We start from the raw sequence: 25,246 nt of genomic DNA, 5'->3' as shown, positions 1-25,246 counted from the left end.
CTCGCCAAGGGAAGTCACGTTGGTTCCTCGAGGCAGGTACCACTAACCTTGAGCAAATGGAACCTGGGTGATTTGGAACAAGGAATACTGTTTTTGTTATGTACTTAGACCTGCCAGTACAGCTGTGGGCGTCGATCAACTAGTCTCAGCGCGCCGTCTATGATCGTGCCTTCGATTCCTCACCTTAAGTCCAAGCTCCGGACCAATCACTACTTAGGTGATTCTATTTCTAGGGTAGCGCTTTTAGGGAGATTAGTACTCTTCCACGGGCAGAGCATAGACAATATTGAAGACAGTGTTACTTACATACTATTGGGAGATTCGTGGTTCGCAAAGCCAGAACCACTGGTGATGATAGTTTGATGATAGTACCCAGCGTGGCCCAGTGAGCACTAGCGAGCGCTGTTTGTGCGCTTGCGAACATGATGGCGGTGGCTGTGACGTTATTTACCTCAAGGGTCTGCTCAACGTACTAATCAACGACGACAGCTTACTCCTCATTCTCTTCGAAAGTCCTTGTAAGTATCGCCCATGCTTCATTGGAGTAAACAACCTGAGGAGTTCGCGGTCTCAGCGCTCAGCAAACACGCATCGTACTTGTACTTCTGTGAGTGCGCAGTGGACCTCATTCGTGCAACGCAGCACCACCTCACCATATGTGCATGTGCAGAGCTCAATCCTGTCATACTTGCTGAGCAGGTCAGTCTACTGCAGCTTTCAAACAGTTAGCTGGCCATCAGCCCTAGAAGAGCGTTCATGCCATCTGTAACCCACAACATCAGTATTCACTAATTGCATCGTGTCTATCAGACCCTACCGCAGCTTCAAAGGCTATAGCTATCTAGCACCTCATGTTATAACTTGCATGTATGTCCTTTGTCGTTGAATGTAAATGCTGAGACCAAACGATTTCCAGAACACCATCATATAACGGAATGACGATGACCACCCAACCCCTTATCCCTCTACCATCTCATGACCACACACGGCGGCCCTCCCAACGGCCAATTGCACAACCTCAACCGATTACCTCACGCATTAACCCACTCGATGCAGCTGAGATCGACCGTTTCGCTACATTGTTCGCCCCTGCAACGCCCCCAGCAACCCCAACACATGGCTTTCGTGATCCGCTTTCAACAACAACAACTCGCCCGCAGCAAAACAGAAATCGCACAGCCAGTGTCGACTCCGATTTCGGTGCCTTCGTATCTGTGCCTGCTGCTCAGGACCCGCTTTCATTTGACTTCCCGGTGGCCGAACCTTCTGCCCTGAAGTCGCGAGGACCTGTCACATCTGGGAACGCAAGCTTACATTACTTTGATCAGTTCACTTCAAGCGCAAAAACTGCTTCTGAGCAGAGTAGGCGGGTTGTCCTTGATGAGCTGCTGGGGCACGAAGACGATCCCTTGTACTTTCTTCGGGCGCACAGTCAACCTCCATTATCCCCCCTATTCGAAACTCGACCAGCATCGCCTCAACGTAATATCGTTACACAATTACCGCCTCCTATACCACAAACTGGGAACTTAATCGATGTAGATATCAAGCCTCCTTCGCCGCCCCCTCACAAGTTGCCTGTGCTCACGTCGAGCGTGACCTCACAGTCCCCTGTCAATATACGCGCACCGCTTCCTCCCCATCTCAGCGGAGCGGGCTCCCCTCCATCAGCACACATTCCTTCTACATCAAGCTCGTTGCCGTTCCCCTCTTCCCCAGCCACGCCTCCAGCGCACGCTACATTATCCCGCCTTTCCTCCAGCTGGGTTTCCGCGTTCCTGCCATCTGCCCGATCTAGACAATCCACGGGATCTCCTACATCAAATTTGGTAAACTCAACGCCCAGTAACGTACCTCAGTCGACGTTCATGCATGTCGCGCATCAGCCGTCCGGCATCACGCGAGGAACCCCTTTTAGCGCTCACCCTTATATTCCACCATCCGGTGCCCCTGGTTTCGCAGGCGATCGGACCTGGGACAAGGGCTTCTCAGACACACTCCAGGACGAGGAAATGAGCGAAGTAATGGGCGTGCTGGGAAAAGGGAAGAAGATACAGGGTCTTAATCTCGTTGGAAGGAGAGAGGGCACAGCAGTGGTACTAAGCGAGACAATTGCAAATCTCGTCCGTAATCTTTGGTTCAGTCCATGCAGCAAGTACTTATCCATTGACTTGTCCCAGATTCGTCCCCACCTTCCAGCGCTCACTCGCCTCCCGCGAACATGGACTCTGCTGTACTCGCTTGATCAACACGGTATCTCGTTGAATACGCTGTATTCCAGATGCGAACCTAAGTTGCCCTCGACGCCGGGTGCGACAAAAGGAGCTATTGTTGTCGTGAAAGACGCAAGAGATGCGATTTTCGGTGCTTGGATGGGGGAGGGATTGTGGTTAGAAAGAGGAGGGTACTATGGAAGTGGCGAGTCGTGAGTAACCTCGCCCCTTCCTCTGGGCCCTTGGAGCTCATTTTTTCTGCCAGGTTCCTCTGGAGATACCACCGTCCATCAAGCAAAGATGACGGGCTAGAAGAGGGGACATTGGATGTGTACAAATGGACAGGGAGGAATGATTATGTTGCGCTCTGTGAGCCCGGGTTCATATCTTTTGGTGGCGGGTGAGTATTCTTTCCTCTTCATCCTGTTTATTTTCACCTTCCCTCCTAATCAACGACTAATTCGCTTTGCTGTGCAGAGACGGGCACTACGGTCTTTATCTTGATGCCTCCCTCCTCGACGGATCTTCGGCACCATGCCCTACGTTTGATAACGCAGTGTTGTGTTCGCGTGTGGATGGTGGGAGCGTCGGCGTTAAAAAGGATGTGAGCTTTGAGTGTGTAGGACTGGAGGTGTGGGGTGTAGGACCTTAAGTGCTGTCATTCCGTGAGTTGGTGGCGGCTGGGACATAATGTGCTTGATCCCCTTGTTTCATCGAACCGCCCGCGAAGGCGAATGCCATTATATCATCTTATATTTGCATTTTGTCCGGATCTAATGTGATGCAAACCGACTTGCGGTTTGAGCACAACAAAATTTAACCCGTCCTTGAATCATCGTCTAATACTTACCACTTTACCTTCTCAGCCCCGCTGTGATACTTCACCTAGTCTTACATCGCTGCCGCGTTCCCCAGTGTTGTCTCGTTTATTATACTGATGGACTCGGAGCCGTGCATTAGAATCTGAAATCATCGGTCACAGGGAACTCGACGAACGTAGGGAGTGAACATCCACTCGGAGCTATCGCGGACCCCAGCACGGCTGCCAGCCTAAGTACCCTGGGCTGTCATGCGATTCCGGCGGGGTTGGTCAACACACTCCAAGCACCATCGCGGAGGCTGCCTCAGGCTGCTATGAGACCAACACGAGTAGTTGCAGATGAACGCCTTGAACCAATGTACGTCTGGGAGCGAATCATTGTCAAACGACTCGGAGGATGGGTCGTTTTCTGCTGTGTTCTGTGGCACAGCAGATTGCTTTCTAGGCGTACGTCTAGTTTCCTGTATTCTGGCAGATTGGCCGCCAAAAGACGCTGTAGAGCACTGATCGAGCGAGAGGTAAGAACCCGGTCACAGTGAATGACTGTCTTGACGGTCCCATTCAATCATTTTGTGCGTCTCGGTCACAGGATCGTTGCGAGGAAAGCAGACACTTACATATGCATGCGCTGCAGGGCCTCACGTACTGTTCAAGACAGTCCAGCTGCGGTTAGACCGGAAGTTCGACACGCCGTCTACAACACGAAGTTGGTGTGGCTGGCGGCGTGCATTGCTATGTCTGCAGATGCAAAGCTGTGAAGGATGTACTTTCGCCGATGGAGACCGAAGAATGTACGACAAAGTAAGGAGGCAATTAAAGCGCAACGAAATTCATCACGTTCTCGCATCCCCAGTATTCTAATGCGCCTTCGAACCTACCAGCCCGCTGTGATACTTCACAGAACTTCGTTCCACATTTCCGCTACCCTCCGCATGGAGATGACACCTACAAGTTGTTGTGCAACATCAATCTGGCTGCTGGCATACTGATCCACGTATTAGAATACATAAACGTGTCAGTTGCGACTTGCAGGGAATTCAATCAACGTGAGCGAGAGTTCATTGAAACAGGTTCATGGCTTTCCGCCCATGTTCATTGAACCCCCACCGCTCCAGCACGGGCGGGGCTGGGCGGTGTTGGTCGACACGCGTCGTGGAGGACTTGGATTTCCCAGTCTGCCATGAGAGCAGCTGCCAGCACGAGTAGTAGCAGAGAAATACACGTCAAGTCAGATGACTCGGACGATCTCGGGCCGCGGTTTATTACCGGGTTATGCGGCACGGTCAGACTGCTTTCTAGGGGTACGACAAGCGTCATCGACTTGCCTGCATTCTGGTAGATCTGCAGCAGGCAGACGCTGTCACGATACCAATCAGCAAAAAGGAACAAGAGTAAGACATCGGACCGGAGTCGGTTACGTTGAACGAGGCTTCGTATCCATTTCTTGGGGCCGTTGAATCTGTTTCTATGTCTCATTTCCTCTCATATCACAAGAGCAATATTGCGGTGAGAGTAGACCGCATGCGCTGGCCAGGTACTAAGTGGTCAATGAAAAAATTACATCTCTACCCAGGGCCTCACGCTGACAGCTGTTCAAGGTCAAGACGTCAATCACTGAGCTGTGACACTCCAGGCTATGGTCCGACTGGAAGTTCAACACGGACCCCCCAGCCTTGTCGACAGCATGAAGCCGGCGGGGTTGGCGACGTGCGCTGCCATGTCTGCAGATGGAAAGCTGCTAGTGAGTGGTTGAGGCTGTACTACATATTGCTTGTAATTGCCAAGTACCTACTAGTCGGCCAAAACCGGGTCCTTCTATTACATAATAAGGGCACATCCAATGAAAATTGCTCATCGTTAACGTGCATGTCATGTACTACACCATACATATATTGTGCAATGATCTCAACGACCTCTTGTCAATTTCTAATGTGAGTGTCCACTCTTCTCAGTTGCCACTATTAGATGAACTTTCAGTATCTGATTTCCATGCCTTTTCAGCATCCAGCTGGTAGGATGCGGCAGCCTATCAATAGTATCGGACTCGGGGCCGTAGTCAGAAGCAGGAGCCGAAAATAAGCCAGGCCTTTCGATCAAATATAAGCAGCAAATTACCCCATACCCCATGGCACTACGATATTTCTGACAGTTGCACTGATCATCATGCAACATGTACCACGGGGTTCGGCACGCACACTTAGTTCCAGCAACCTTTGCGTGACGTCGGTCAAACACCATTCTCTAACACCATTTACAGTATCTTAATCGAACAGAATGATTGACTTGTGAGTATACTACGAGACTAAATCCATCCGGAACATGTGGGCGGACCTGACTGTTATTGTCGATGCTTTCTGAACAGTTTCACGGGCAGTCCGGCGTTACACGTTGCACGCCAAAGGCGGGCTTGCCGGTTTTCTTTGGTACCGCTACTCTGGCTCCAAGGAACGGGGGAAGCACGCATTTAGAAGTGTATTTTATCAATTTGAAATTGGTTGGCGCATCATAAAAGATCATAAAGCATACCAGCTCATGGAGGCCATCCCCACCAGTCCCCACCCCCATCATCTCCACCATGGCAATTGATCATTTAGGCGCTGTATCGATCTCGCCCTCAAAGGAACATGTTGAGTGCAAAGAATTCGATCTCGACTTAGAATTCGGTGGTATAGAGGCGCGCAACAAGCTGGAGCGCAAACTCTTATGGAAACTCGACCTGCGCATGTCAATGCTGGTTCTCATCTACATCCTCAATTTTGTGAGTGACCTCGCGTCAAGGCGTCTGGCCTATATCTTAATCTTGTACTAGATCGATCGCAATAACGCTAGGTATGCCCTTGTTATACATTGCTGACGCATCGTTCACGTCACACAAAGTGCGGCGCGCTCACGAGGGCTTGTCGCCGACCTTCACCTCGAGGGCCAACAATTTGCGACGTTGCTGTCTATTCTCTATGTCGGATATATTATCATGCAGGTCCCCTCCAACATGTTTCTCAATTACATCGGCAAGCCATCGCTTTATCTGCCTGCTTGTATGGTAGTCTGGGGAATCATATCGGCTCTGACTGGGATCACTACAAAGTATGACGGATCATTGATGTCTGACCGACTACTGAGTATAACCCTCATAATAGCTTTACTGGAGCCCTCCTAACGCGATTCTTTCTCGGCTTCGTGGAAGCGGCATTTTTCCCCGGTGCTGTATTCTTGATCTCGAAATGGTTCGTGAACTATCGAGTATGTTACCAGCGGACGGGCTCAAATCCAATTTGCAGGTACAAGAGAAACGAGATAGGTCTCAGATTGGCCATCCTCTATTGGTAAGGGCGCCACTATGTTGGTGGACAGATATATTCATTGCCAGCACCATTACAGCGGAAACATGATCAGCAATGCATTCGGAGCTCTCATTGCATCGGGTATTCTTGCTAACATGAACGGCGTCCGAGGACAAGCCGCATGGAGGTAATTCAACCAAGCTGATTTGTCGAAGGACTCCGTTGAATTTCATTCCTAAGGTGGCTTTTCTTTATCGAAGGATCTCTGACTGTCTCCGTCGCGATCATCGCTATATTTGTTTTGCCGGACTTTCCGATGACGACAAAGTGGCTTACCGATGACGAGCGTCGGCTTGCATTGAAGCGTATGGAGGAGGATGCCGCTGGTGTCGGGGACCAGGCAGAAGCTGAGGACAGCGGTTTCGGTAACGGCTTTTACCTCGCCATCACCGACTGGAAGGTGTGGTGGTTCGCATTCCTATCGGTTTCTCAGGTGGTAGCATTGTCCTTCATTTTCTACTTCCCCACTCTCAGTGCGACGCTTGGGTACAACCCAACGGTGACGCTGCTCCTTGTTGCACCTCCTTGGGTATACGCTGTCTTGGTCACGTTCGTGTGGACCAGGTAAGCTTTATGTCAAACGATCTAGGAGCTGATACGAAGAACTTCTCAGGCACTCTGATAAAGTGCAAGAACGGTTCTTCCACATGAACGCTTCAAACGTCGTTGGTATCATTGGCTGCCTTATTTCAATGTCCACTATGAACACTGCGGCCCGATACGTATCCCTGTAAGATCGTGTCTTAATTTCGGATGTATCCTTGATATTGACCGTCAACAGGTTCCTCATGGCACAGTCCTATTCGGCACTGATTTTGATGACCGCATGGGTCAGCAACACATTCCCTCGACCGCCGTCAAAGCGTGCAGTATGTTTTTCGCTCATCAATGCGCTTCAGCAACTCGGCAACGTTGCAGGGTCGTGAGTAGTTTCATCAATCAAAATGATGGTAGAAATTCATTAACGACATCGTTTGCAGGTACGTCTGGCCATCGGGTTGGGGCCCGACCTACCGAAACTCTTATGGCATTGTGCTCGCCGCTAACGTCACTGCGATTGCAATGAGTTGGGTTCTCAGACAGCATCTGAAGAAGATGAACGAGAAGCAGGAGAAAGAAGAGCAGGAGAAAGGGATCGAAGAAAAGGGATTCCGCTACGTTCTTTGAACGATGGTGCGGTGATCTACGAGCTTTCATTTTTACGAACGACACATCTACGAACGAAACGGTCGCATACTAACATTCAAGGGCAATACTTGCCTTTATTCACGCGAGATGTACTTTATGATACTTCCAATTCAAACATTTCTCCGCCAAGATCGCCTCAATTTGTTAGCGAACACGCAATAATAATCTAGAGGTTTATACTGGTCTTTAACGGATGGCGCGATGATCATTGTTCGAGCAATGGACATGCCATTGGGACATCGCTCATTCAGTGGATATTGTGCGTGTTTAAAATGGAACCTTTTAATGACATTAATGAATGAAAAGCATACTGCACGCTTTGATGGGGGTCGAGGAAACGTGTTACTGATCCCTACGAACACGACAACATTAATTTCCTGCATTGAATTGCTCCCGCCATGAGGAACTGATGTGCCCGAAATTAAAATCCTGTGCTTGCAGTGAAGGGGATCGGGTCCCAGGGTTTGTGGTGCAAGAATGAACCCAAATTCCTGCTACGCTGCAATTCATCGATGCTTGGGAAAATTGCAAAATCGGATATAGTACCAGTGATGCTTGGAAATTACCACCGCTGTCTGGTCTTGCACCGGGCGTTGGTGGCGCTGGTGGAGGTGTTGGTTTAGGGGGAAGGGGTGTTGGAGGTTGCTTGATGATTGGAAAGTTTACGTTTATGTTGAGATTGATGGCTCAGGCTGCGCCTAACACATGACACTGAGGTGCATGACTGTCTGGTCGCTCTAGCAGAGTTGGCCGATGAGATTGCCAGTGTGGGATACACATAGTACATACCTGAAAATTCTTACAATAATCGGTCGCCTCGTCACTTGAGCACGACTTATTTTCCAGAAAAAATTGATCGCGAGTTCGTCGAAAGCCTGCTCGTGAAAAAGGATATGAACGGACCTCGGGGTTATAAGTGTACGGACAATTGAAAATGGAACATCCCCGCAGCAGGTGTACGTGTAAGTGATGTCAACCTATATAGTGGTGCTACAAGTCAGCCACCACAAGACCCTTGCCAGACCGATCGTCGGATCGAAGGCTAACTTAAGACGTGCAAGACATGTGCAAGACAACAGAAAATTTCCCACGCATCTTCAAAGCCTCCTCTCATTGTAGACCCTCAGTAATTTCAGCTAGCGTATAGGTGAATGTGCGGCTGTTCCCATGTGATGAGCCATGTTAGTGCACGTATAGGGTATTTGCAGCATCTGCAGTTCATATAGTATATTTATATGGGTGAGGATGCCTGTCTGACACATCTTTATGGCGTCGACTCGTCTATGCACTGATACTTCTTCTCTAGATTACAAACTTGACTCTCTCGCCCCTAATCCGCTGTTCTATAATTCGAAAGCCTGCGCTGATCTCCCTGTGGTCTAGCGCCATCTCTCATGACATTCAACCGCAATTTTTCTGGCTCAATTTCTTGGAGTACTCACTTCATTTGACCATGTGTCGCGTTCCAAGTATCCATCCTATGGACGGTTTATCTTGGAATATCTCCAACGGGCCCCATACGAGGCGATAATTCTAATACGCGAACGCTGGGGTCGCACATGAAAGCATAGAGCGCTTGCTTGCTTATTTGAGATTGGATATTTTTGAAAGGGGACTGAGTGAGCGTGCCTTTTCTGTTTCTATTGTTCGACATTTGCGGTTGTTCTCCACCAACAGAGTGACTTCTGAAGTCCGCACATACTGAAGGATTTGCGGGAAATCAGAAATAATCGACGTTGTTTTCGGCTTTGCTCAAACATCCAGTCCTTGATTGCGATAGCACATACATACTGGGTACATGCAGAAAAATCAGTGTATGTGAACGCCACTGGTGAGCCAGGTGTCCCCCAAGATATTTTTTTTCGTCAGTTTGGACGTCCATAGTATAATGTTACTGTATTGTGGGCTTCCAGACCGACCAAAACGAATTTTGTACTTCCTGTGGGAAAAGTTGTAGTTTACCGATGTTAGCCTTCGTCCAGTGTCGTTCAGGTAGCTGGATGACAACTATGCTGTTAGTATGTTCAAGGGCTGGCAAGCCACTGATTCAGACAAGATTATATGGCAACATGCTGATTACAAAATGACCTCTTGTGGTCCAAGTCCAGGTCGAGCTTGAACTTCATGATTGATCTAGGATAGAATAAATGGGAAAGCGAGTCTAGCGATTGAGTAACGACGGGAGAAAAGTATGAAATGCAATCAATTTGCAAACGTTCTGCAGTACATGGTCATGGAGTAGTGGAGGAGCGGGACAGAACAAATGAAGTCGCAATGAAGCATCGCAACAAGGCAAATATGTGTTGTATGATATCTGCGGATAATCTCCATCCTTAGTCAATATTGCGAAGAGGAAACTGCATCCTACATCCGACACTCTTGCCATGACATGCCGTGTGCAAAATAGCGTAGATCAAGCTGCGAGGCACGATCGTGAATCACCAGTGTGTTGCCTGGGAAATACATAGCCGGGTAGAAATGGATTGGGATGCAGAAAAGAAGCCGTCCGTCGGGACCTACAACCCATCCATCCTCGTTTGCGGCAATTGAGGCTGGGGTGGAGGAATCTTGGAGGAATGAGGATGCGGAATGAAGAGCATGGGTTGGGTTAGGTGAAAAACATATGGCAGGCACTGTGAATGGGCGGGGCTGGTTGAAAAATTCTATATCCCACACGCGGATGGTCTTGTCCCATGAACCAGATACAATGCGCTTGCCATCAGGCGAGATTGCGACAGACCGAACGGAGTCAGTGTGCCCTCGGAAAGGGGCACCCACTGCCTTGCCAGTCTCCATATCCCATACCCGGATTGTCTTGTCATCTGAACTGGACACAATGTGTTGTCCATTTCGCGAGATTGCGACACAGCAAACCCAGGCAGTGTGCCCTTGGAGGGGTGCACCCACTGTCTCGCCAGTTTCAATATCCCACACCCGGATGGTCTCGTCCCCTGATCCAGACACGATGCGACGTCCATCCAGCGAGATTGCAACAGAGTAGACTGAGGCAGTGTGGCCTCGGAGACAGGCGCTCGAGGCCATTCCAGCCCCCATATTCCACACTCGAATTGTCGTATCGTCTGAACCAGACACTATGTGAGTTCTGTTTGATGAAATTGCGACGGACAAAACAGCGTTAGAGTGCCCCTCGAGAGGGTTACCCGATGCCTCGCCAGTCTCACTATGCCACATCCGGACGGTCTCGTCCGCTGAGCCAGACACAATGTGATGACCATCCGGTGAAATTGCGATGGAGTAGACATCTTGAGTATGGCCTCGAAGAGGGGCGGTCAAGGCCTTGCCAGTCCCCATGTCCCAAACCCGAATTGTCATGTCGTCTGAACCAGACACAACCGCCTTCCCGTCCGGCAAGATTGCAACTGACTGAACAGGTTCTGTATGTCCTTGGAAAGGGGCACCCAATGCCTCACCAGTTCCCATATCCCATACCCGAACTGTCTGGTCATGTGAACCGGACACAATGCAGTTTCCGTCTGGCGAGATTGCAACAGAGTTGATGGAGTCAGTGTGGCTTTGGAGGGTGGCAACCGATGCCTTGCCCGTAACAGTGTCGGCATCCCACACCCGAATCGTCTTGTCGGGTGAACCAGAAACTATGCGGTGTCCATCCGGCGAGACAGCGACAGAGTGAACAGAGCTGGTGTGGCCTTGGAGAGGGGATCCCAATGCCGCGCCAGTCTTGAAATCCCACACTCGAATCGTCTTGTCAGATGAACCAGACACAATGCGGTTTCCATCCGACGAGATGGTGACAGACTTAGCAGGGGCAGTGTGACCTTGGAGAGGGGTACCAAATACCTCACCAGTCTCCATATCCCACACCCGGATCGTCTTGTCGTTTGAACCGGACACGATGTACTTCCCATTCGGCGAGATTGCAACAGACTGGACACAATCAGTGTGCCCTTGGAAAGGAACCCCCAACGCCTTGCCAGTCTCCATATCCCACACACGGACAGTCTTGTCATATGAGCCGGATACAATGTGATTTCCATTCGGTGAGATTGCAATAGATGTAACATGGCTAGTGTGCCCGTGGAGAGGGGATCCAAATGCAACACCAGTCTCTATCTCCCACACCCGGATAGTGTTGTCAAAAGAACCAGATACAACGTGGTTTCCATTCGAAGAGATTGCGACAGACGTAACACAGTCAGTGTGCCCTCGGAAGGGAGTACCCAATGCCTTGCCAGTCGCCGAATCCCACACCCGGACTGTCTCATCATACGAACCTGACACAATGTGATGTCCATCCTGCGAGAATACGACAGACACAACATAGCTAGTGTGGCCTTGGAGTGGGGTACACAATTCCTCGCCAGTCTCCGTGTCCCACACCTGGATTGTTCCGTTGTATAAACCGCATGCGATGCGTTTTCCGTCTGGCGACATTGCAACCGAATAAACCATGTCATTCGCGTGGATTATCTTTTCCATCTGGGGCCAATTTATGACATGTCCAGCCACAATGCGGGGGGTGCGAGGAAAATTTGCGGCGAACTTGCGAAATATTCTCGATTGCGTTGGAGCGAAGGGCAAAGCGGACAAATATAAATGTGAAGTGCTGCGTAGAATGGTGGGCGCGAAGGTTCGAACGAAGCGCTGGGTGTCCCTGGCAGCTTCACTGATGTGCGTATAACCAGCACAACCCTATGACCGCCCCACTACCTGTAAGAATTGATTGGGCGAAGAGTGAGCTTGGACTACGCACCGAAAACCAATTTGCAATAGACGAGAGGGACTGTGCTGGCCGGCTGAGGCATTTCATCAAAGCCAGGGCCTCCAACCACCAAAGAAGGCGTTCACCCTCGAAGAAAGCTTCAACTTCCTTAGCGAGCGATGATTCGAAGGATGTAGCGCTTATATGAGTTCCCCAGAATCGACATGAGTATGATAGCTCAGCTGGAATAGATTCCTTTACTCGTTTCTCCATGTCAGGGACGGAAGAGTTGGGCAAGTACGAGTTCTCCAAAGAGCAGATGTTGAAGCGAAGTCCGCGCTCCATGACCCGAAGCGAGGCGAAGGCAAGATCGTTCTGTACCGATGATGTATCAACGAAAAAGTCACGACTGCGCGATTTGTCTGTGAGAAAGTCGTAGAATGATGCATGGAGCGGACGAATGGGAGTATGAGAATCTGTGATGCCAATCAAAAGCGAGCTCAATGGCCCAATGACCCGGTCCACTTCGTAGTCGCAAGCCTCTTGGGGAAAATGTAGTCGCATAGCTGCCAATGCAGGCATGGGAAGCGGTTCTACCGATGCAATGATTTGCCCCATCACAGAGTGAAATATGGGAATCCCTTCCTCGCGCTCGTCCTCTGGCATGATGTCTGCCAAGACGCGTACGTACATATCATCCAACAGACGTGTACCTTTTGAAGATCTTCCAGCAACTACAACATTGAACCGACCCTTTGGATCCATGCCGACTCTGTTCGTACCTTTGATATACTCGCAGGTAAGCCGAGCCCATTCAAAGAGGCCATCAGATTTATGAGCGAGTGCCTTGAAGTCCGCGTCATTGAACACGTCGCGTAGATCTTCCAGCCTGGTGGAAATGTACAGCTGGATGTCATGGTCTGTGGACGCAGACGAGACGTCATCCAAGGAGATATGGCGAACACGTGACGGGTTGTGAAGGGCATTGCCAATGTCTTCAAGTGGACGGGAAGTGACAAGAATGCGGAAGTTTGCTGGGAGTTTGGCTGGTTGTGAAGTAGAAGTGTTCAACTTGCCAGCGAGCAGACGAAGAATCTGTTCCCGCGAATTTGCTTCACCACTCTCGTCCAACGCCTCGATAATAATCAGGACGGGTGCAGCGATGGCTTCTGAGGCTATGCTTGTTGGTCCGACGATTAATTCCTGCCATTGTCTTGTGATATCTGACGTGTGCTTGAGTCCATTGTTATCACGAACTGCTTGCGCCAAGGCTCGTCGCATGATAGGGTTGCAGTCTGCCAATTCGCTTGCGATGGTTGTGAATATTTTATCCTGACGGCGATCCGCTTGTCGAGTACGATCGAAGCAGAAGCATGAGCCAAGACCACCGTGTTCGATATACCAATTGGCTATTGTATGGGCAACGGCCGATTTCCCCTTGCCTGCTGTCCCAGACAACCATAGGACGCGTGGAGCATCCTCCTCGGTGCTCCTAATCCAATTCTGAATATCCTTCAGAAGGTCTTGGCGAGTATTTGGCAAACAACATTTAGACGTATTCAATCCGGCACCTGTTGCGTACTCTATGCCGATGAGGTCTAGACTCTCAGCTATGCCAGGGGTCATAGAATGTGAGATAAGACTCAAAGAAACTTAAAAACTGACTCTTACCCATATGGTGGACGATCACAACGGTGTCACGGGCCGCTCGGTCTCGGAATTGCTGCATGAGGCTGTCGAGAACATTGCTGTAGTTCTTGATCGCGGCATCTGTTTCGTTGAAGATGTGCTTGCCAAGCCTTATCCCTGTGCAATGAGACAATATTAATATTCAGTGTCAGGAGACGAAGCAGTGGTGTCAACTCACAGGCGCTCTTCGTCTCAAAGTAGTGGCTGATGAAATCAGCACACTCCAGGGTCTGCTGGGCTATCTTCACATATACCGCTAGCATGGATTGCATTTTGGGCAATTCCTCCTCTTCCATGATGAAAGTATAGACGTCCGAGACCTTCATGAGGAGACCATGAACAGCATCATCGCGGTTTGCTTGATCGAGAATCATCTTCCACCAGACATTCTTAGTAACCTGCAAAGGCAAGCATCGGGAAACGGGCTCACCTTGGATGCGCAGGTGAATACACTCAATGCCGCTTTTGCATACGGATGGACCTATACACGAAGGTCAGCCACGTACAAAAATGAGATATATGCCCTTACATCTGCGAGCCTGGTGGCAACAGAGTTGAACACCTTCAATGGTCCGAGAATTGCGGAGAATGTGTCGATTACATTGGGAAGAGGTTGTAACTTGTCGGCTGCTGAAGAAGTATTTTGGACAAATGTTGAGGCATAGCCGATGCCTGCGACACCTGTTTGGGCATGCGCGAGCGTTTCCGTCACAAGCTCCATGTCAGGCAGCAATTCGGCCTGATGATGGACCTTAGTACATCATCGAAAGAGAGAGACAAAGTTGCTCGAACTCACCTTCACAATACCTGAATTTGAAGACAGGTCAGGATTCGATTCGAGAGTGGGAGCGGTGTGTAGTACAGGATCCTGCAGCAGCGATTAGCAGAAATTATGGCACCCGGGGCATACTCAGAGTTGAGATTACACATACCTTGGTTGTCTGAATGGGTGGGATAGCCTGTGCGCTGGAACTTGCAGCGGTGGTTTCAGGGTTAGGAGACTGTCGAGCGCTTCGAGCGAAGCGCTTGGTGACCTTGTTAAGTAACTTGCGAAATCCATTACTCGAAGGCGAGAGAGAGGACGGCTGTAGTCATTAGAAACATTACATAGTTGTAAAAACGAAAGTACATACATCGTTGGCTGCCCTCCTGATACTCTCCTCTGCAAAATCAGGTTCTGAACGACTTTTCTTCTGCCTCCACCTGAAGTATTTCTTCCGAGGAGGATTGTCTGCATTCATCGAGTAAGTTGGAAGGAGAACTGAGTAATACTGAGCCTTACGAGATTATGGTCTGAACCGAGGATATTTACATAAACGACGAGTTCGACATCATGTGTTTGGAAGCTCGCCCATTATCATCGGAGCTTTATCGAAGACCAGCCTGAGTACTGCACGGTGTTGGGTGGAAGACTGAAGTACTGTTGCGGTGCTCACAAATCAGTTCATTAGTTCAATTCACCACCAGCTGTATATACAAGGTAATGTGATTGGGTTTACACTGTTATTCGTATTTGTGTAGTAATTGGTAGTAAATAGTACATGAGCGTGACATGGCCTGAACATGATGACGAGTAGTGTACTGCGAAAGTGGCGGTGTGAATTCACCTGCGTGAATTCACCCCCGTGAATTAGCGTGAATTGGCATGTGAGTTTCGGGGGCGCACTTTGGGGGTGTGAGTTTGGGTGAGTTTGGGAACATAGGACAGGATGAAGCGGGTGTCTCCGTAACCGTAATGTCCAATTATTAATGAGATCATGAAAATATCATATGGATCCCAGAACGAAAGCATCAGAAAGTTATTCAACGCGAATCGTGATTGCTAGACTATTAGTATGGACTATCAAACAAAAGACAAACGCCAAAGATGGTTGCCATAAGCAGTCCAGCAATTAAAAGAACTACGGGGTCCGAATCTCTTAGTTTGAGGTAGCCATTGAATGTTGGAACTCGGAGCTTTCGAGATGTGAGGATGTCAAACGAGCCCATCAGTTCCAAGGGTGCATCGTAGATAACAATCCCCGACTTAGTAGTCGCATCCGTGCTATCATCTTCTTCAGGAACACTAAGTCAGCCATTATAAGGAGTGGTAGAATTCATCGAGGTGCAAACATACTCATCGATGTAATCCTCTGGCTTTGACTTGGTCGATTTCCAGTACACTGGATGTGGACATTGTACATCGAGGGGTTTATTCCATCACAGAGCATAGGTGAGGAAATTGAGGACCGCAAAAGCGAGTGTCCCCGCTTCCAACATGGTGGTTTCGAGGTGATAGATGGCGCGGGAGATGAGCTGGAGAACAAACCAGGCCGCCTGAAGCATGATCAATCCTTTTGAGATGACATTCCCTTTGCTACGGTCGCTGATCTGCTTTGCCGTTATGGAAGGGGCATCAATACACTCTTCACGTATCAGCGTGAGAACTTGGTCAGACTGTAGTGTGTGGTAGGGTTCCCCGTCCACATAAAGCATGAGACCACCCATCAGCACAAAGAAGCTGTGTCCCTGAGTCCACGCATAATCTAACAATGCACATAAGCCAAATGCCAGGTATGGTTTGACGGATCGGGCTTGCTTTCAGATTGCTCGGAAACATAAGCCTTGAACAGGAATTTGAATGGCTTCGCAAGAGCGTAAGTTTTTCTATATTTTGACGTGGACACTGGAGTACTGTGAACTGTCGAAGAAATAGATGGTTTATCTTCAGCGGGCGCTGCGAGAAGCTGGTTATGATCTTGAGAAGCAAACGAACCATGAGGAACATGTTCAGGACACAAGATAGATGTCGAGTTCACCTTCGAGTTGCTCTGCAGGCACTTCAGCCAACTCGTGACCTGAGGATGTGCATGGTGAGTTGTCGGAGGAACACATCCAGTGTAGGAAAGCACGACTGACTTTCATACTGCTTCTGCGGTTGAGGAACATTGAAATACCCTGATTCTTTGAACTGTTTTGTAACATAGCGAGCGCTGATCCACTGGCGCATAGCCCATGATGTGACGATCAGTTCAGGAGCGATTAGTGCCATTATCATGATGCCAAGTCGTCGCCGTAGGATACGAACGGTGCTGTCTTTAGGACTCGGAATATTTGGGTGAATGGCACTGTAATTGCACGCAAAGAGAGTGAGAACGCAGCTGGAGACGATGTTCCACATGGTTCTATTCATAAATGATGGGGCTTCAGGACTGTCGCTAGTGGCAGTAGCATTTGTAGTAGGTGCGGCTTGGATAAATTCGACGAGGTAGATGATGGTGCAGAGAAGTAGGTGCATGATTGGATGTCACTTTGGGGTGGAGATATCAGTGGGCTTTGTATATCCTGCTCACTATTTTTATCTTACTTACTGGTGGGCATCGTCTCAAGATAGTACAATGAGGCCAGACTGACAGTGAGAAATAGGTTTGCCTGCCAAGCAACCTGTCAGTGTTTGTGGTACCTCGAGGCTGTGACAGGAACCGAACTGTACCTCGCCGGGGTGACAGAGACGACCCTCTCCAACAATGTGGCAGATCCGCCCGGCACATTCACATCTTACAGGATTTCACTGCTTCATGGCGAAAGTTAGGCAACCTGAATCCAGCCTGTTGGGGTAAAGCAAACTGATATCAGTAACTCCTATTGTCTGGCGTTCGACAGACTTTCATATTTTGGCGGAGAAAGTCACGACGAGCTTGTAAAGCATAGAATGGATTTGGCGCGAATGATGGCAAATCCAACAACCATCGTTCCTAAATTCCAAGCTCGTTCCACCGATCACAGAACGTAACGGAATCCCTGTTCTTTGATCCCCCTCTCCTGCTCTTCCTGCTCAAGCTTCCTGTTCAATGTCTTCAAATGCTGTCTGAAAACCCAACTCATTATAATCGAGGTGCTGCTAGCGGCGAGGCAGATGCCGTACGAGTATCGATATGTAGGGCCCCAATTTGATGGCCAGACATACCTGCAATCAGCGTTGATCATGAATTCCTACCATCATCTCGTTCGACGAAATCACTCACGATCCTGCAATGCCGCCGAGTTGCGCCACTACGTTGATGAGCGAAAAGCATACTGCACGCTTTGATGGGGGTCGAGGAAATGTGTTACTGATCCATGCGAGCAGCAACATAAGTCCTGCATTGGATTGCGCCATGAGGAATCTGTTGACGGCTAATATCAATGATATGCTCGAAATTAAAATCTTGTGCTTACAGAGATAGATATCTGGCCACAGTGTTCGTGGTGCATAATGCAATAATGAACCCAATTATACCAACGATGTACGAAGCGCTCATGTGGTAGAACCGCTCTTGTGTTTTATCAGAGTGCCTGAGAAGTTCTTCATATCAGTTCCTACACCATTGCACATGGCAACTCACATAGACAACGCAAGTGTGACGATTGCGGCAATTACGAATGGAGGCGCAACAAGGAGCAGCGTCACCGTTGGATTGTACCCAAGCGTCGCACTAAGGGTGGGGAAGTAGATAGTGAAGGACAATGATACCATCTGACCGGCCGTTGCCAATGCGATCCACCACACCTTCCAGTCGGTCACAGCAAGGTAAAGGCCGTGACCACGGCCGCCCTGCTCAGTTTCTGTCTCATCGCCGACACCAGCATCCTCCTCCATACGCTTCAATGCAAGCCTACGCTCGTCATCAGAAAGCCACCTTGTCGTCAATGGAAAGTCTGGAACAATAAAGACAGCACATATCGCAACGAAAACAGTCAGAGCTCCTTCAATGTAGAAAAGCCACCTTCGAAATGAAATTCAGACCGAACTCCTCGGCACATCACTCGATTGAATCACCTCCATGATGCATGTCCGAGGTCGTCATTCATGCCACCAAGAATACCTGATGCAATGAGAGCTCCGAAGGCACTGCTCAGGATAGATCCGCTGCAATGTCCCTAGTAGTAGATATATCTGTCCAACAGCAGAAGCGGCACCCTTACCAAGAGAGGATGGCCAATCTGAGACCTATCTCTGTTCTCTTGTACCTGTAAATGAAATTTGACGCCATCTGTTGATAATATCGATAGTCCACGAACCACTTCGAAATCAAGAATACAACACCGGGGAAAAACGCTGCTTCTACGAAGCCGAGAGAGAATCGTGTTAGGAGCACTCCAGTGAAGCTAATATGAGGATTGTGGTCAGTAGTTTGTCAGACACCGACGAGAGATCGTACTTTGTAGTGATCCCAGTCAGCGCCGATATAATGCCCCAGACCACCATAAAAGCCGGCAGATAAAGCGAAGGCTTTCCAATGTAATTGAGAAACATGTTAGAGGGGATCTGCATGATAATATATCCGACAAGGAGAATGGACAACAACGTTGCGAACTGTTGACCCTCGAGATGAAGATCGGTGGTGAGCCCTCGTAAACGCGCCGCACTTTGATTGTTGTGAACGATGCGTCAGTGATGTACGACAAGGGCATACCTAACATTATTTCTATCAATCTATTACAAGAGTGAGATAGAAGATCAGCCGCTTTGGCGTGAGGCACTCACATAATTGAGGATGTACATAACAACCAGGATAGACATGCGCAGATCAAGTTTCCGTAAGAGTCTACGCTCCAGCTTCTTGCGCGCCTCTAGACCACCGAGTTCTACGTTGAGATCGAGTTTTTCATGCTCCTTGAAGGGCGAGAGCGACACAGCGCCTGACTGGCCTATTGACATGGTAGAAAGGCGGAGATGGGAATGGCCTGAGTGGACCTGTGTTCTTCATGTATGAAATCCAATTTTATATAGATGCATACAACACATTTCGAGATGGTGGTTCTGTTTGTTCTTAATTCCTTGGCGCCGGACCCTCTGAGCGGTACCAAACAGACTCGTCGCACTCGCAATATTGGGGTTGCGATGTGCAAACCCCATACAACTTTGTTCGGAAAGCGTCTACAAATAACAGTCATATCCGCCCACATGTGCTCGGAGATGTCCTGCTGGATCCGCCTCGTGTTAGTACATCAAAAATTATGCTTCTTTCTGGGCCCGTGCGCCACGCTAACTTGAAGTGGGCGTTCTGAACTAGGACATCATGCTAGATGATGGCGTGACTGTCAGAGAGGTACTTATAAGCCTGGTTTGTTTTGGGCTCACATACTGCAGCAAATATTTTGGCAACGTGTTGGAGTAGCGCAGACTGAGAGTCTCTAGCTATGGCCTTCCGCCAATGGAACTGGTTGGTTCCAGGACAAGTTTGAAATCATTGATCTTTTGAGCGCGGGCCGCGAGTCCGTTTTCCCACGCGACTCTTCGAATCCCTTCAAGTTGTCCCGTCTCATACCATGAATATAGCCTGTGACTGATTGGGTGCATGGAACCTTACACCATCATGAAGATTCCAGCTTTCAATCGACTTCAGGCTTAGGAAGACACCATCGACTTTACTTCTCTGCCAGACCTGATGACATCAATCTTAATATCAGCCATCGCGCCGACTGACGCTCCAATTTACGTCTCCACCCTCCCTCAGAGTTGACTCAACAGCTATGTCGAAACCTCGACCCGGCGGATATGCAATTCGCAATACGATTTCCTCGCCTGACGACAAAAGCTTGTGCTCACTTACAATGGCAAAGACAAGCCTGTGACCGCGACTGTCAAAACATACTCTGAGGCCCGGCAGGTATGTGCTCCACATTTATTTTGCTTGCATATTATATTTACTACATTTGCTAACAGGCGAACCGACACTGGAATCTGGATACACGTGAATGAGTTTCTGTTTACGAACTAGATGATTTGTCCAATATCCGAGATGGGGATGAAACGTTGTTCTGGCAGTTAAACATGCGGTTCAACCACGCTAAGGTGAGCTTCATATCAGGCTTGCTTTTGTCGAGGACCTTGCATCATTAGAAAAGGCACTAGTGGGAACAAGCAGGAGCGCTTTTTGGAGAAGTTGGTGGTGCGAGTAGAATAATCTCTCCAGAACTTGATCGGATATCAATGTGCTAATATTGTAATCGCCGCAAATTTGTAGTAGCCAATGGCTCCAAGAATTTATCTATGCCGTCCAGCACGCATCAATGTTTCCAAAGCGATTATAGGCATCTGCTATTTAAGAATGGAAAACGGGACCTTTGAATATCAATAGTACATGGTTGTCGTTTGTAAAATTACAAGCTCGCAAATCACCGTGCCCTCAATCACAGAACGTAGCGGAATCCCTTTTCTGTGATCCCTTTCTCCTGCTCTTCTTGCTCCAGCTTCTTGTTCAATGTCTTCAGATGCTGTCTGAAAACCCAACTCATAATAATTGTGGTACAGCTCGCAGCAAGGCAAATGCCATACGAGTATCGGTAGGTAGGGCCCCAATTCAATGGCCAGGCATACCTGCAATTGGTTTCGTTAATGAAATCCTAACACGATTTGATCGATGGAACTACTCACGACCCTGCAATGCCTCCGAGTTGCTGAAGTGCATTGATGAGCGCAAAACATACCGCACGCTTTGACGGCGGTCGAGCAAATGAGTTACTAATCCACGCGAGTAGCAACATAATCGCTGCATAGGATTGCGCCATGAGGAAACTGTTGACGGCAAAGCATCAGTGTTACGTCCAAGATTAAAAAATCATAAGCCTACAGAGACACGTATCGGGCAGCAGTGTTCATGGTGGACATCGCAATAATGAACCCAACTATACCAACGGTGTTTGATACGCTCATGTGATAGAACCGTTCCTGCACTCGATCAGAGTGCCTGAGGAGTTCTTCATATCATATCAACACCTAGACTGTTTTACATAGAGACATACCTGGACAGTGTGAATGCGACAATGGCCGCAAACAGGAAGGGAGGCGCAACAAGGAGCAGCGACACCGTTGGATTGTACCCAAGTGTCGCACTAAGAGTGGGGAAGTAGGCGGTGAAAGTCAATGCTATCACCTGAGCATTCGATAGCACTGCGAACCACCACACCTTCCAGTCGGTGATGGCTAGGTAAAAGCCGTGACCACGGCCACCGGCCTCAGTTTCTGACTGGTCCCCGACGCCAGCATCCTCCTCCATACGCTTCAATGCAAGCCGACGCTCGTCAGCAGAAAGCCACTTTGTCGTTGTCGGAAAGTCCGGCAAAATAAAGACAGCAACTATGGCAACGGAGACGGTCAGAGATCCTTCGATGAAGAAAAGCCACCTTAGGAATAAAATTCAACGAAGTCCTTCGACAAATCAGCTTGATTGAATTACCTCCATGCGGCTTTTCCTCGGACGCCGTTCATGCCAGCAAGAATGCCTGATGCAATGAGAGCTCCGAAGGCATTGCTAATGACGTTTCCGCTATAATGATGATTTTAAGGGATATATCCGTCCGCCAGCGTAGTGGCGCTCTTACCAATAGAGGATAGTCAATCTGAGACCTATCTCGTTTCTCTTGTACCTGAAAATTGAATGTGAGGCCGTCTGCCGATAACATCAATAGTCCACAAACCACTTCGAAATCAAGAATACAGCACCGGGGAAAAATGCCGATTCTACGAAGCCAAGAAAGAATCGTGTTAGAAGCACTCCGGTAAAGCTATGATGAGGATTGTTAGTCAGTAGTCGGTCAGACATCAATATTCTGTCATACTTTGTAGTAATCCCAGTCAGAGCCGATATGACTCCCCAGATTACCATACAAGCAGGCAGATATAGCGATGGCTTGCCAATATAATTGAGAAACATGTTGGAGGGGACCTGCACGATGATATATCCGACAAGGAGAATAGACAGGAGCGTTGCATATTGTTGACCTTCGAGATGAAGGTCGGTGGTGAGCCCTGAGCGCACCGTACTTTGTGCGTTATTAACGGTGTATCATAAAAGCATGACAATGGCGGCGTACCTAACATTAGTTCTATCGATCTAGTACAAGAATGAGATATAAACCAAACGCCTTGATGCGAGATCACTCACAAAATTGAGGATGTATATCACAACCAGGATTGACATGCGCAAGTCAAGTTTCCATAAGAGTCTGCGCTCCAGCTTGTTTCGTGCCTCCAGACCTCCGAATTCTGTCTCGAAATCGAGTTCTTCGTAGTCTACATGCTCCTTTGACTCTGTGTGTGGGATCGACGGAGCGTCTGGATGGCCAACTGACATGGAGGAGGATTTGGAGGTGAGTATACCATGATGGGCCAGAGTTCTTCATGTATATAACGATTTTCATATCGGTTGAACACATTTCGAGATCATGCTTCTGTTTGTCCATGGAGCCGCAGGTAAGCGGTAACAAAAAAAACTTTGCGTGCCTGCCTTCGGAGCGCAACGTGCAACAGTAGATCATTACGTTGGGAAAGCGTCCACCAATAACAACCATGTCCGTCCAAGATGTCCGGATGGGTCAGTCTTGTACGGCGTATACCGAAAAAATCAGCGATGGAGATAGAAGTCCATCACGCAGGGCTTCTAATAAATGCGCGCGCCAAAAGCTCGCACACATGATGTTCAGCGCAACTGCAGTGCCATATGACGCCATCGTGATAGGGGATCCGGGGGAGTCTGTTCGAAATGTCTGGCTTGTTTTGTGCTCGCATATCATACTGCAGTCGATATTTTGGCGACAGTGTTGGATTAATGGTGCAGACCGAAAACGAGCTTGCCTCTAGCCACGGCCCTTAGGCCTCCGAGTGTGATATCAATAGTGCTGCCAGACGACAAGCACCCTGCTAGTGACTAGTAAGTTCAAGTTGAAGCGTTTGTGGCTTGCGTTGCTATTCCTAAATTGAATTGAATTGAAAACTATTAATATGAAGTCCGCAGACTCCGAGCAGAGGCTCTTCGGAAGTTCCCGCGACCCCTTCTACACAACTTATATGACTCGGATGCGTCTTCAACTAGTGATGTTCTTGAAGGTTGGATGACGGAATCCGACTCCTTGCATCGGGCCGACCGGATACAACGACAGCCACACAACATGGGCGAACCTCAAAGGTTGTGGGAGGCATATTGCTTTGCAGCGCGTCTTATGGATTACAGCTAATGGTGGAAGACTGCCTCGCCCCGGTACATGCGGCAGCTCCAAATTTGGGACTGGCAAAACTCGACGACATCCAGTGTGAGCTTTGACCCAAAGTAATTGTAAGACTTGACAGTTAATTCTGAATTCAGAGCGTCCTCAGCGACATGATACTCAGCCCATCTAACAACCGAATCGATTTTGTTTCCTCGGAATCAATAAGTTGCTCGTTGTCACCCACGATCTGAAGCTTTAGTCAATCGAGAGTATGTCCCAGACGCCACAGGTGTCAGCCTGTTTCCTGTTCCCCCTCCCATTGTCGTACCTTCGGTGCCTCCTTCCGATGGATAACATTGAGCAGCTGCAGATGCAAGTCTAACAAATGATGTACACCTCAGACCTTATCCATCGACTACTATGCCTTACCGCGTCCTATGGTGGTAGCATTCTAGTCTTCATCATATCTACGAGGGTTTTCTTCGATCTTGACGAAGTGGCGGTGGCTGCGCCAATACCTTGGAAACTTCGGGGCTGTTCAAATGCTCGTATTTTCCGGCACCGAATCGAACATGGATACAGGAGAATTGAATGAGGAATGTATTGGCGATGCGCTGGCGGTTATCGTTATCAGGGATTTGCCTGGTATACCACGGTCCGTAGTCATATCAATTCGCACTGTCGGGTCTTCCTCTCTTCGTCGGTCATACACAACGACCTTATGCCAACTCGATGCGCTCCTTTTCTTGTTCGTCTTCAGCGGGGCAATTTCGGCAAGGGTAATTCCGGACCTCACGAACTGATGTACGTCATACCCGTTATACCAGTCACCCCAAAATATCTGGTACTGACGAACACGATATGTTCACGATGACATAGATGTGCGACGGCTGCTACGTCATGTAGGTTTATTGCATTCAATGAGGCAGTCCCTCCCCAAAGCAACAAGCTGAACTTGGCTGACCAGTCTTTGATGCGAGCTAGCATTGACCTTGCCCCCTAGGGTGATATTTTGTTCCACGCCAACTTGATGAATTGCCAATAGCCCTCGCTTCGCAAGGTAGATTTCAGTAGGTAGCAATATGCTAGCACCGACATTGTTGCGCAAGGCGGCATCTCGCTCTATACTGAATTACCAATAGAGCTTGCTTCACAAGGTGGCAATCCGCTGGAATTGCGGATATCATCTGTTCGAAGTGGGATTTTAGGCGGACAGGTTCATCCTATATCGCCGTGGTGGCTATATTCAGCACATAAAAGCAAGGAAGGCGTCTTCCTACTGTCCACTTCAGATTGATTTGACCCCATACCAATATCACATCCTCATAAACAATGCGTTTCTCCTTTTTTCTCGCTGCTGCTG

At 48.8% G+C, this 25,246-nt stretch overlaps 8 protein-coding genes across 8 annotated transcripts; 2 read left to right on the top strand and 6 right to left on the bottom strand.

Moving 5' to 3' along the window:
- Positions 1 to 476: 476 nt before the first annotated feature.
- DEU56DRAFT_160853 (TLD-domain-containing protein) lies at positions 477 to 3,312 on the top strand. The gene is made up of 6 exons (XM_041344827.1): positions 477 to 607; positions 671 to 863; positions 917 to 2,123; positions 2,181 to 2,425; positions 2,479 to 2,613; positions 2,691 to 3,312. Exons 3-6 carry the CDS (start codon positions 936 to 938, stop codon positions 2,863 to 2,865), a joined length of 1,743 nt encoding a protein of 580 aa, XP_041201973.1. The 5' UTR covers positions 477 to 607; positions 671 to 863; positions 917 to 935; the 3' UTR covers positions 2,866 to 3,312.
- Positions 3,313 to 5,567: 2,255 nt separating this feature from the next.
- DEU56DRAFT_839334 (major facilitator superfamily domain-containing protein) lies at positions 5,568 to 7,691 on the top strand. Its single transcript, XM_041354910.1, has 10 exons — positions 5,568 to 5,791; positions 5,843 to 5,862; positions 5,911 to 6,117; positions 6,171 to 6,257; positions 6,312 to 6,356; positions 6,412 to 6,501; positions 6,555 to 6,938; positions 6,988 to 7,104; positions 7,156 to 7,296; positions 7,355 to 7,691. The coding sequence occupies exons 1-10, from the start codon at positions 5,609 to 5,611 to the stop codon at positions 7,539 to 7,541; spliced, it is 1,461 nt and encodes a 486-aa protein (XP_041201972.1). The 5' UTR covers positions 5,568 to 5,608; the 3' UTR covers positions 7,542 to 7,691.
- Positions 7,692 to 9,926: 2,235 nt separating this feature from the next.
- DEU56DRAFT_748096 (uncharacterized protein) lies at positions 9,927 to 10,358 on the bottom strand (the record flags this gene model as incomplete). Its single annotated transcript, XM_041349325.1, has 1 exon — positions 9,927 to 10,358. One exon carries the CDS (start codon positions 10,356 to 10,358, stop codon positions 9,927 to 9,929), a length of 432 nt encoding a protein of 143 aa, XP_041201971.1.
- A 3,877-nt stretch (positions 10,359 to 14,235) lies between these two features.
- DEU56DRAFT_905097 (uncharacterized protein) lies at positions 14,236 to 15,198 on the bottom strand (the record flags this gene model as incomplete). The annotated part of the gene is made up of 6 exons (XM_041356699.1): positions 15,066 to 15,198; positions 14,865 to 15,017; positions 14,729 to 14,800; positions 14,462 to 14,671; positions 14,363 to 14,413; positions 14,236 to 14,306 (listed from the first exon to the last, which is right to left on the bottom strand). Coding segments are annotated over exons 1-6 (663 nt in total), but the record flags the coding sequence as incomplete, so codon positions are not given.
- A 933-nt stretch (positions 15,199 to 16,131) lies between these two features.
- On the bottom strand, positions 16,132 to 17,209 carry DEU56DRAFT_919069 (uncharacterized protein; the record flags this gene model as incomplete). The annotated part of the gene is made up of 3 exons (XM_041358218.1): positions 16,132 to 16,457; positions 16,731 to 16,769; positions 16,831 to 17,209. The coding sequence occupies 3 exons, from the start codon at positions 17,207 to 17,209 to the stop codon at positions 16,132 to 16,134; spliced, it is 744 nt and encodes a 247-aa protein (XP_041201969.1).
- Positions 17,210 to 17,691: 482 nt separating this feature from the next.
- On the bottom strand, positions 17,692 to 19,612 carry DEU56DRAFT_919068 (major facilitator superfamily domain-containing protein; the record flags this gene model as incomplete). Its single annotated transcript, XM_041358217.1, has 9 exons — positions 17,692 to 17,878; positions 17,937 to 18,077; positions 18,130 to 18,246; positions 18,297 to 18,677; positions 18,731 to 18,820; positions 18,877 to 19,059; positions 19,113 to 19,319; positions 19,368 to 19,387; positions 19,439 to 19,612. The coding sequence occupies 9 exons, from the start codon at positions 19,610 to 19,612 to the stop codon at positions 17,692 to 17,694; spliced, it is 1,500 nt and encodes a 499-aa protein (XP_041201968.1).
- A 1,475-nt stretch (positions 19,613 to 21,087) lies between these two features.
- Positions 21,088 to 23,030, bottom strand: DEU56DRAFT_761391 (MFS general substrate transporter; the record flags this gene model as incomplete). The annotated part of the gene is made up of 10 exons (XM_041350531.1): positions 21,088 to 21,274; positions 21,332 to 21,472; positions 21,528 to 21,644; positions 21,700 to 22,080; positions 22,134 to 22,223; positions 22,279 to 22,323; positions 22,375 to 22,461; positions 22,516 to 22,719; positions 22,771 to 22,790; positions 22,842 to 23,030. The coding sequence occupies 10 exons, from the start codon at positions 23,028 to 23,030 to the stop codon at positions 21,088 to 21,090; spliced, it is 1,461 nt and encodes a 486-aa protein (XP_041201967.1).
- Positions 23,031 to 24,363: 1,333 nt separating this feature from the next.
- On the bottom strand, positions 24,364 to 25,067 carry DEU56DRAFT_839302 (uncharacterized protein). Its single transcript, XM_041354909.1, has 2 exons — positions 24,715 to 25,067; positions 24,364 to 24,682 (listed from the first exon to the last, which is right to left on the bottom strand). Exons 1-2 carry the CDS (start codon positions 24,868 to 24,870, stop codon positions 24,422 to 24,424), a joined length of 417 nt encoding a protein of 138 aa, XP_041201966.1. The 5' UTR covers positions 24,871 to 25,067; the 3' UTR covers positions 24,364 to 24,421.
- Between the last annotated feature and the right edge of the window lie 179 nt (positions 25,068 to 25,246).

Source organism: Suillus clintonianus (genome assembly GCF_016758775.1).
Source record: "Suillus clintonianus strain FC179 chromosome Unknown DEU56scaffold_153, whole genome shotgun sequence".
Lineage (NCBI taxonomy): Eukaryota > Fungi > Basidiomycota > Agaricomycetes > Boletales > Suillaceae > Suillus > Suillus clintonianus.
This window is presented reverse-complemented; position numbering and strand designations above follow the sequence as displayed.